The 12,121-nt window shown below is 42.7% G+C and overlaps 1 protein-coding gene across 1 annotated transcript in view; it reads left to right on the forward strand.

Moving 5' to 3' along the window:
• foxp2 (forkhead box P2) overlaps window positions 1-12,121 on the forward strand; it is a gene marked incomplete at its 3' end in the record, with an annotated part of 87,608 nt that overhangs the window by 27,054 nt on the left and 48,433 nt on the right. The window contains exon 3 of the mRNA XM_083906569.1: window positions 5,772-5,955. Within this exon, the coding sequence (XP_083762695.1) occupies window positions 5,782-5,955 (174 nt within the window). The 5' untranslated portion in view covers window positions 5,772-5,781. The remainder of the gene's footprint in view (window positions 1-5,771; window positions 5,956-12,121) is intronic.

Consider the following 12,121-nt stretch of genomic DNA (forward strand, 5'->3'; position numbering starts at 1 on the left):
ACCCCTGCTTCCACGGACGCACCTCCTCTTGCACTTGGTAAAGATGATTGGATGAGACAATGAGGGCCTCCCTTCTTTATAGGTCAATTAGCCCTGATTAGGTGGGCTGAGTTAATTAATGGAATTGGCAAATATGCAAATGAGAGCAGACTTGATCAGCCTTTCGTCACCGTGCGTCGCTCGCTCGCACGCGCGGTGCGGCGCTGTCTCCTGCATCAGCAACACTGAAAATGGAGCCTGATGGGTAAAATGTAAATGATCTGGGATGAGCCTCAGTGCTGGAGTTTCTTTCCTCCTCTTTGACGATGAGGTGTGTGCTGTGCCACTGAAGTATATTTAAGAAATGTGCATTTATTGCTGCACTATTATTTAATTTAATACATTACATTTAATCACAATGTATTTCCACCCCCCCTTTTTTTTATTATTAATTGAATAGTTTATGTACAATAACTTTTTTTTGCCATTGTCATATTTCAGAGCTGGTTATATTCACATAAAAAATGAATTGTATTAGTATAGTATCAGCTGCGGTATTCATAAGTGCCTCTTGCATTTGATTCTAAGGAGACATTGTGTGGACCGCAAAATTGAACATGCACTTTACACTCTTTCCTCTGGCTTTCTTTGTCATTTCTTCCCCTTTTTCTATTCTCCACAAACACTGACTCTTCACACACACACACACCATTCAGGGACATTTACACACTGTGGCAAATAGTCTCGTCTTTTATCTTATTCTGTCTCATCTCCTTATGGTAAATAGAAGAGAATTAAGTTCCGAACATTCTTGGCTGAATGTCTCCTATCACGGAACTACAATTTATTGTCGGCTCAAATGAAGAATTGAAATATGACTGAGGTTTTGTCAATGTAGGGGCTCATTGGACAGGAGATAACCACGTTTGATTCTGTTGCTTTGAATAATATTAATCCTGGAGAAAAAAAAAAAGGCAAAGTCCATTATTCATATTCATCTCTTTTCATTTGGCCCCACTCCTGATTTTGTAAATATGATTTCTTCTTTCCAAAGCAATCTTTATTCACTGGTGAAGCACTTTTGAAATTGCTATATCTGAGAGCAGAAACCATTACCATACACAGGTTTATAAGCAGTAGTCATTAATGCTCCTTTATGGTGGCTCCTTAGTGCCAAAAAGGAAGCTTTTAATTCTAAGGTACGACAGCCTAGCTTTCCGTATTTAATCCGGGGGACTGGGTTTTGTCGAAAAACAGCTTTCCAAGTGGTCGTTTTTCCATCTGCGCCACCAAAAAAAAAAAAAATCACTGCTTGAGGCTGAAGGCTTTAATAAACTGCTTGTGGCGTCTCTGTACTATAACAACTTTCTGCCAAAAGAAAGATTTACGTCACGCCCGAGTACAAACAAACATGTGATCATAATCAAAGATTTGTCAAAGGCATAAATTGATAGCAGTCTCTTGCATACATTTATGCAAGAAGTTTTTTTTTTTTGTCCTTCATTATTTGGTCTTGGATTAAATTTATCACTTTTAAATTGCATTGGGTTTTAAACACCATTTTTTTTCTTCTTTTTTTCAGTCAGCACATAAGTGGCATTTTGATTTATTAAGCAATCTGAAGTGTTGAATATGTGATCCCTTGCCCTTGCCCAGTTACTTCTTTATTTTGTATGCATAGTAACTTATGGCAATGATGGATTAATTTCACTCAAGCACAGAATCTGTGATTGTTTTAAATGGTAACCATATCTGGACTTGATCAGAGAGCTGTGAGGAGTCGGCAGACTGTGAAATGTAATTTTTTTTCTTCTTAATTTTGATCTCACAAGCGAGCCACCTGAAATGAATGCATGTCACTTTTTTCCTTTTTCTTTTGCCTTTTTTTAGTCACGATAATGAAAATATGTGTTCGTAATGGAACAGTGTTCCAGATTAAGACAGAGCAGAGAACATCGTCATGCTTAAAATGGATCATCCAAAGAGTCTGAACGAAACCAGTGTCAAGCCTGTTGTGTGTTAACATTGCATCCTGCACGTGTGTGTGTGTGTGTGAGAGGATGTGTGTGTGTTAAATTCCCTAGTGTTCCCTAGACAGTGTTGGAACACAGCGGGCAGCTGTGTATTCCCACTAGATGGATGGCCAGTGTCATAGTGTGTGTTTACTGCACATGATAGAGCGAGAGACAGGCCAGGTAATGAGGCTACATTAAGGGCTTTTAGGGCTCGCAAACAAAGATGGAGGGCTGCTTCTTTCCCCCCTTTAATGATAGGTGTGTGTTTGGTGTGTATGTGCCAAAGACGGAGAGAGAGTTTGTGTTTGAGACAATGCTCAGTTCCTCCTTGCTGCACCTTTGTTGTGTCACTTCTTGGAAGAGAAAAAAAGAGAGGAGAGTTTCTTCCCACTCCAAATGTGTCGCCAGGACTCTCAGATTTTGCACCTGATGGAAGAGACAGATTTGCATAGTGTAAGATTCCCAGTGTAAATATTTGCTCGAGCTAAAGAGGAATAGCGAGCGAGGCCATGGTTGCACGAGGAATGAGACGGAAAGCTGGAGTTGGTCTGAAGCTTTTGTAAATAAAAATGTCTGTCTTTGTCTCTTTTGCTTGATCAGGAAATACTTTTCCTTCTCCCCTGCCTCTGCCTCCACCTCAGTTGGAAATGTTGGGCGCCATCAGCGGCAGTAAATTTAGAGAGTAGTGCAGCAGCAGCAGCAGCAGCAGCAGCATTATCACCACGTCTCGCTATCTTCCCACCGCGGCGTCACAACCTAAACACCTATAGTATCACTATCATCTCGCTTCCCAAAGCTTTACATCGATAGAATTACCAGTGCATTACAAGGGCAACGACAGCCTTTCCTCTCTGTTTCCGATCGTGATAATGAGTAGTCTAGGTTCTCCCTCCATTGGAAGATTATGGCTTAAGGAGGGGGAAAATAGCATCAAATAGTGGGTGTGTTGAAATGCAGGACACCGGCAATTTTCTAGGATGTCAAAACGCTTGTGTGTGTGTGTGTGTGGACAAGACGGTAGCCTCACTCACCAGGCATTAACGCTGACACCACCGGCACAGATCAGAGCCGGGGCCCTCAAGTTGATATTGTAGCTCGGGGTGGCCTGGCTCCTTATGACCCAGATGCTTTAGGACTGGCTGAGTCGCGGTCAGGGCTGGTATCCCTCAGGGAGGAGGAGGTGTGGGGGTACAGGCTACGGAAGACCTGTGGTAGGGCACACACACACACGTATATACGCAAATGTAGATACACACCCGTATACAGTCACACCCTCAGGTGCTGAATATTGTCACTATCTGTCTCTCTTGAGTATTGAGTGTGTGTGTGTATCTGTGACAGTTCCATCACCCCCACAGTCAGACCCCGCAGTTCAGGAGCTCGCTCATCATCGCAGCCTGGCTGTGTTCTTAATTGACATTCTAATTGGCAGATTTGAATGCCGCCTTTAGATGGCTAATTAATTTATCTCACCGCTGTCATTAAGGTTAAAGCACCATCTGATCTCTGCGAATACACTTTGCATACATCTGCATTATCATTTTTTGCGGCGGGCTGCACACATTGCACAGATATTATAATTTTTTTGGGGAGGAGGTAGCAGAAAGATTGTGAAATTACAAGACTCTTAAGTCAATGTTTTTTTGCTTTTTCTATTCATAATATTAATTATATATGCAGTATATTTAAAGCAAATTTCATTCATGCACAATTTCCCTGACTTGGTTATTATTGAAAATCCTTATTTCCTCATCATATATATATAGTTTTATATATATAAGTTTTCTGAACATCCATTGATAGCACAGGAAATAATAATAAAAAAAAACACAACAAAAAGAAAAAAAAAATCCTGTTTCCATTAGAATGTTCATAAAATCGCAGTAAAGGCAATCAGACAGTCTTTCTCTGAATATTTTAAACATTGGGCATGTAAAATTTATGCCTAATTTGAATACTTATTAGCCGGCTGATCTCTGCTGCAGCCTTGAGTTGCTTTTGCTGAGATTCATCACCGGATTGGATGTCACATTGTGCCCCCCCCCCCCACCACCACCCCCCAACACGCACACACACGCACACACACACACACACACACACACACACACACACACACACACACACACACTACCTTCCTCCCTCCCACACACACTCCTCTACTCTCTCCGTCTCTCCCCACCTTCTCCACTCCTCTCTCTCCTTCCTTCGCCTTCTGTCTTTCCTCTGTGTCGCTTCCCATCAGTAGTGAGCGGCGTGGTGTTAAACAGGGGGCCCTGTTTGTTCACAAGCATGCCTTGTCCTGGCCTCTTCCCTATTTACTTGTGTCCTGGGCAGCTGTCGCCCTGCTCTGTGTAACCGCTCGGCCCCTGTTTGTTCTCGCGCTGGCTGGATCCTGTTTATCCTGGCTGTAGACATCCTTAAAGGCCTGTCCTGTATCTGCCCCTCGTCAAACACACACATACACACACACACACACAAAGAAGGGGACGTGGACACACTTCTATTAAAACTGGCCAAACAACACATACAGACACAGGGAGAGAGAGAGTCATAGTCATCATCTGTCTCTCTTTTGTTCTACGTGTTTATTATCTTATTGCCTTTGTGCATGAAAAAGAAGCTGTTAAGATGTATTTAAACTATTATTGGTCCTTTTTTTTTTAGAAAATAATTATTTTCCTAGTCAAGCTTATTTATTTATTGTGTTGAGAGTGTCTGCTTATGTTACTTTGAGCCACCTCTCTGCCCTAGTAAAGGTACAGAGCATTAAATGCAGGGGGAAATTATAAAACATTTATTACTGGAGAGAGAGAGAGAAAGAGAGAGGAGGTAATATGCATAATTTATGCTGTTTTTAGCACAATCATTAGTGATATTCCTGATATTTTTTTCCTCCCTTTCTCTTCCCTTCATTTTCTCTCAAAAACGTCCAGCACACGTAAATCAACATCATTTATATGTTGTATCATGATTCAAAAAAGTTTGATTGCATCAATGCAGCAAACCCACAAAAAAACAGAAGAAATTAAATTTAAATGAAAAGAAAGCTATATTATTTAGCTTATTTAGCGATAGCAAAAGATGACGAACCCATTATAGTGTTCATCACTTGCCCTGCGCCGTGTGACGCGGTGCCTCCTCCTTTCCTCCTCCTCCTCCTCCTCCCACCCCATCTCCAAATTTTAATTTTGCATGATTAGCTTTGCGTCATTAGGCAACTTCATTCAGTTTATGACTCTAAAAAATCTGACAGCTTCAAGACGTCAGATATTTCAGGAGTGCCTAACACGTCAGCCTTTTTTTCTTTTTTTGGGGTTCCTGTGGTGCCTGGCTGTCTGAAAAGTGTACGCAGAGATTATACTCATTTCTGAATATTTTTTTTATATATTTTTTTGGTTTTTATTTAAAATGTTCTATTTAAAAGTAGCTGTGCCAAACTGTGTCATGAAGCAGCATACTTTGATGATTCATATCCACATTTCTGTGGATAAAAACATATATATTTGCTATATTTGGAAACTCCTCCCGTTTTTTCTAACAGCACCAGGATGTGCATCTCTTTGTATTGCTTCATTTACACAATGAATGCATAATTGCTCCTCCTGCATCCCACCCCCCATCTCCCTTCCCCCCCCTCCCTCTTCTTTAAATGCTTTAATTTGCAGAGGGGGACTGAGGGCTTGATAATGGAAGCGTAACAAAAAAAAAATATAGGAGGGAAGAAGGGGGGAATTGTAAGAAGGAGAGCCCTAACTGGTGCCTCTTAATCACTTCTAGGTTTTAAATCATGATGATGCAGGAGTCGGCCACAGAGACAATAAGCAACAGTTCAATGAGTCAAAATGGAATGAGCACCCTAAGCAGCAGCCAATTAGAGGCTGGCAGTAGAGATGGGAGATCAAGCGCTGGTGACACGAGCGAAGTAAGCACAGTCGAGCTGCTGCATCTGCAACAACAGCAGGTAAGTTGTGTTTCTCCCCCGTCTTGTCTCTCTCTGCCGTTCTCTCTCCCTCTCTCTCTCTCTCTCTCACACTCACTCTGTTGCACCCTCGCTCTCCCACTCTTCTCAGGCAAGCGCTCTCTTTACCAAGGCAGTAGGCAAAATGTAATACAGTTTGTTGTTGTGGTGTGTTTTTTTTTCTATTATTTGTTTGTGTTGTTTATACAGCATAGTGTGCTGTTTGCGTTGTGCTGCTAAATTTCCTCATTAGTTTGTCAAGCTGTCAGCACATTTTTTTTGCCTGAAGCTGTTGCCTCGGAAATGTATTTTTTCCCTGCTGTGGGAATTTGAAGTTGTTGATAGATTTTGTTTGTGACTTTGTTTTTTTTGTTTTTTTGATTTTTTTTGCGTTTGTGATAGAGATATTCTTTGCAGACATGTCAGGCCATGTGTGTGTGTGTGAGAGAGAGAGTGTGTGCAGAAGAAAGACATAGAGAGAGGGAGAGAGTGTGTGCGAGCATACAGATGTGTTTGAGTGTGTGTCTGTCATGGCGGTGCTGTATCCACCAGAGGGCCTCCTTATTCGGCACTAGTTGGAGGCTCTCTCTCTCTCTCTCAGCCACAAACCAGTGACAGAGAAGCATCTGACCATTTTTATTCCAATTTCCAAAATAATATAGATTTTTTTCCATCTTACTATATGTGGTTATGTATTCTTTAAAAACATTTTTTTATGTTGGAGGACTTGTTAAATATTTATATTCTGTATCATGATACAGATTTTTTTTTAAGTTGAAATAGCTTCATGTGGATTTTAAACAAAAACTTGTCAAACAGAAACAATTTGCAAATGTCAGTGTCTTCCACGGTGTATAAACACATCCGATTATATTGTCCCTTTGTTGTTTTGCTGCTGAAGAAAATTATCTCGCAATATCCATTGTTGTTGTAATGTTGCCCGGTCCGGGCTGACTCTCATGCTTTTGTCGTAAGTTAAGTTAAGGATGAACGAGCTCCATTGTGGGGTTGTGGGAGGCGGGTCGCTGGGGGGCAGGAGTTGTGAAAGTCAGTCACCAGCCGAGTAAAGGAGTCAAGTGTCTCTCGTGTCTTTTCACTGTGAATGATGGCTTTGACAGTTTGCCAAAAGAGCAGTGGGAGATGAGGTCAGAGGGCTTGGACGGGGATAACGCCGCAGGTTTCTAATGATGCGTGCTGTCCTTTAGGTTGGATGAGAATTTTCATGCATGCGTATACTTGTGTGTGAGTGTGTGTGTGTTATGCTTGTGTGTCGTTATGGCAGCAGCTGAAGCCCTGGGGTCAGCTTGGTCAGGGCGATACGATAGATGCCGATATGTTGCTGTGTGTGTGTGTGTGTGTGTGTGTGTGTGTGTGAGAGAGAGAGAGAGATGGGGGTATTCAGTGTAGCAAAATGAAAGCATGTCCTGCAGCCCCCCCCCCCCCCCCCCCCCATCATCACCTCCTCCACCCCCATACCCTGATCTCTTCCTTGCATCCGCCATCCGTCCACCACCATGTCCTGCTGGTGGCTGCAGTGGTATCGTCACACTTTGGCCTCGACCCCCATTTATCACCTCTCCGCCACTCCTCCCACACACGATTGGGGTCGATTCCCTCTCTTTTTTCTTTATCTGCCATCACATGTTTACATTTGAAGGTGTTAGGTAGACGATGGCTCCTCTGTCTACACTGATGATCGGGTAGGAAGGGCTTGAGAGCAGGGGCCGAAAGTGTTGTGTTGCTGCACTTTGGGCTGAACAACATGGGTTATCACAAGAAAACATTTTGAAATCAGTTGATTAGAAATAATTATCATTATAAATGTCAGCAGATGATTCAAAACTGCATTGCGATTAATGAACTATTGCCCACCCCCACATTTAAATGCTTGTGTAAATGAAAAATCACAAGCTATATCATAACATAACATAACAAAGGTTGAGAAATAAGTGAGAAATGAAATTGTGTGCTCAACAATTTGGGTAAAATATCAAATTTGTACTCGTATGCAAGTATGAGAACTTAATGATATGATATATTTATAGATCAAACAAATACAACACAGAACAATCACAACTAGAAATAATAGATTGCAGCTTTTGCAAATTCACGATTTTAACGTAATGATAACAATTGTTTCGGCCCTTGTGTCTGTGTATATGTGTGAGTGTGAGTGTAAAGCAATGAAAGCTGTGCCATTATAAAAAAAAAAAAAAGGACCAGAGATCTCTAAGAGAACAGTGGCATAGGCATAAAGTGTCTAGTTAAGTCCCTGAGATGGACGTATGGTGAGGAGGAGAAGACTCTGGTGGTGGTGGGTGGGTGGGTGTAGGGGAGTGGATGGTGGGGAGGCTATGACAGTGTGCACCTTGTAAAGAGGCCAGCCCAAGCCCCTTCTCCCGACCCAGAGACAGACACATTGAAATGAGCAGTCCAGCTAACAGGTCTCTGGAGGCTTTTTAAAACAGGGGGCCCTGTGTGCTGTTAACTTCACATACACTTCCTGCGGTGCGTGCACGGCTGCCGCATCTCTTTGCACAACCAGCTCGGTCCATAGAAGACGATAAAAGACCCCCCCCTCCCCTTTTTTTTTTAAAAAGACATTTGTCAGCACAGAGCAGTGCTTTTGTGCAGTTGCTCACGTGGTCCTTTGAGGGAATTGACTCTGATGTTGGCAGTTTTATGTAAGTGAGTGACCGCTGGCATGCATGTGAAGGCAGTATGTATATTGTGTGGTCATATATGTGCGTTATTATTTTTTAAATTTGATTTAATTTCCTCGCACCTGTGCCGTAATGAATTCCACTCAGTGTCTGCTCTTAGTGCATTTTGAAGGAAGGCTGTTGGGTTTAATTTCCCAGCCACATTTGGAATGACATTGAGTGGTCCAGTGGGTATAGAGGCTCCAGTCTCTCATCATGCTGCTGGGGGGATGATTAATAATAAGCACTGATGAATTCTCCACTGTCCCTGTGGGTTGAGCCATTACCTACTAGCTCCAAAATACCACCTGCAGCTATAATTAGAAAAGCAGCATCTTAAGGTCTCGTCGCCTTAGATTCAGCCACAGTCTTGCGGGACACAGATCAAGTCCAAGGTACACAGGAGCAATTATTTCCACACTCAAATGTTGATAAAAGAGCGGTTTTTACTCGAAATAAATAGACAATGCGCTTGTTTTTCACTGCACAAGTCGCATACTTCCGTTATCCATGCATCTGAGTCGTAGCCATTGTGTCACAATTGAATTTCCAGGCCCTAATTTTCTGTCAGGGTTTCACCACCCCACCCTCAAGGTTGTCTAAATAGACCTAATTTGATTTGAGATCACAGATTAGATACCCACTGTATCTGATTGCAATTTGCCAGCGACAGATATGTATCAGAAGCAAATGATGAATGTTACACAACCCTAATTACTATGCTAAATGATCACTAGAAAAAGAAAGAAGAAAAAAAAACGTGCTGAGCTTTCATTTCCAATCACTTTATCATCGGCCTTCAGCCCCCAGTTTTAAGTTTTAATATCATGTGCTGCTCTGTATGTACATTGCGGCCTTGCATTGATCTTTGGATCCATACCATAATGTCCATAATGAGCCTGTTAGTTGATTACAGTGGTCTGTAGACTTAATCCTGCCAGGGTTATCAGTGGAATTGATGACTGAACGATGCCCCCTGTAAATGGGCTCACTGCTGTAGGAAGTGTATTGATATTCAGAGCGAGTGTGAGGTCAGGAGATCTAACAAAGTCTTATTGGTGTTCTTACTCATCCAGAAGATCTACTTCACTGACTTTAAACATATAAAGAAGGTAAAAAAAAAGGTCCCTGTTGTTCACAAACAAGACAACAACAAGGCTTGTTGTTGCTTTTTCTTGTTTGTGAGGAGAAATATTTATTTACTCTTGCACCAAAATGCGGTTTATTAGAGAGTGCGGCAGTGAGTTTACGTGTTGGTAAACTGGCAGGGTTTGCATTTTGCAGTGTTTTCCTGAGGCACATGATGCAGCAAAATGCAAAACTATCCAACCCCATTTAAATGACTGCAGCAGTTTGACAGAAATTACAATAAGTGCGCGCCAAGGTGCCATCTTTCTTCTCGGCTACCCCCCCGTTGCAACACGAGAGCTAGGCAGTGGTCCAACTTGAGAGTGACAGCAATTAACCTGCCTTCCTAGCTGTTTAGCTGGAGGAAAGAGAAGGGATGAGAAATCTGACAGCAAGTGATGGGTAACATTTTAGGGTTTAGGGGCAAATGAAATTTTCCCCAAAATGAAAGTCATTAGGGAGAAAGTTACCCCACAGACAAATGACAAAATTACTTTGTGTGTGTGTGTGCGTGCGCTCTTTATTTGCCAGACTTGAGCTCACCTTCCTCTTACAACAACTTGAGTTTGTTGTTTAGGTAAATACTGTCTGACTCACAGTGTTCACCTGCCACCAACTAGCCTCAAGCATCTCCCTCTCTTTTCTGCCCTTCACCTGCATCTGTCACCCCCACCAACCCACTCACACCCACACACACACACACACACACAAAAGATGCAAATCTGGGCTTTGCCCTTGAGCATAATTTAAAGGCCTAATCACCCAGACTGTCCCTTTGGATAGAAAAGGGAAAGGAGGGGAGGGAGGACGGTTTCCCTCATTTGCACCCTTACACAAAGAAGCTCATTAGGTTTATCTTTCAGGCCTGAGATTGTCCCCACTCAACTGTGTAAATAAGACACTAGCTCTGGCCTGATGCATCAATCACCTCTCAGGACAGGAGAGAGACCTGCCCTGAAATATGAACAATATTATAAAGGAGTCTTTTGTGAAGCGTCATCATCCGTGTGAAGATAAGGTTTTTTTTCCCCTCTCTCTAAAGGCTGGAGAAGTACAAGGGAAGCAGCATAGTGTGTCTTTGTCAAAATTATTCCCCCCTTTCATTGAATAGATCCTCGTGTCTGACTGCGAAAGCCATCTCCTCATGCCTGACTTTCTGCAGACAGTCCCTTCAGAATAGTACATACAGGCCTGTGACATATAGGCCTGTAGTTCCCCCCCCTGCGATGACACTAAAGATATAGGTTGTGAATGACAGCAGAGCTACTGTTTGCTCACTCTTCCCCAGACAAAACACAGTATTATTCTATTATCTATCTGGATGCCACCTTTTCCTCGTTCCTTCCCCCCTCCTCTGTCTCTCCTCCTTCCCACATATTTTTTTCACACCGTCGCATTCTTCGGCTCCTTTAAACCCGGGGCTGTCCATCTTATGTTTAAGACACATTACGTGTGGCCTCCTGGAATTTACAGTGGCGCGCTCTCTCCCAGTAACTCCATTTCGTGCCGGTGTTCCCTCGAGATCGTGGTGAAATGTCAAGCTGCAAGGGCTTGAAAGAGAGACGAGGAGAAAGGGACAGTAAGCGTAGGGTGGCGGGGAGGAGGGGAGAGTTAGCGACGGAAGAATCGAGACGAGAGGATGAGAAAGATATAGCGTGAAATCTGCTGGAAATAGATGCTGCTTATGGGTATTTTATGCTCAAGCAGTTGGGAGCAGTGGTGAGGGCAGTGAGCAGGCTACAAAGTTGAAGATGACACAGGTAGAAAACGGATCATACTGTGTGTGTGTGTGTGTGTGTTTGCTTCTACTTGAGTGTGACAAGGTATCAGATAGAGAGGTCAGTTCCATGACGGAATCAAACCTAAAGCAGTATCAAGTGCATGGACATACACTACCGTTCAAAAGTCGGTAGTGTTTTCAAGGGTTTTCTAATCGTCCAGTAGCCTTCTAACACGATTAGCAAACACAATGTACCGCTAGAACACTGGAGAGATGGACACCTATGTACATATTCCATTAAACACCAGACTTTTGCAGCTAGAATAGTCATTTACCACATTAACAATGTATAGAGTGATTCATTTAATGTTACATTCAATGAAATAAAGTGCTTTTCCTTCCTTTTTTTTCTTGCATTGCTTCTTCTTTTAAACACATTAGCCCAGTGATAAAGAAACTGGGCCATGGGTTAACCACCTGAGTGTAAATAAGAGAGGCAGTCATTCAGTGGCACATACAGTGGCCAATAGTCGTAGCAGTCTCTAGCCAACCTAGTGCAGGCCAGGATCAATGGCCACTTCACAACTCATTTCCTTTTACGCCTCCCTAACTGCCCCGC

Source organism: Microchirus variegatus (assembly GCF_963457635.1).
Source record: "Microchirus variegatus genome assembly, chromosome: 20".
In the NCBI taxonomy this organism is placed as follows: Eukaryota; Metazoa; Chordata; class Actinopteri; order Pleuronectiformes; family Soleidae; genus Microchirus; species Microchirus variegatus.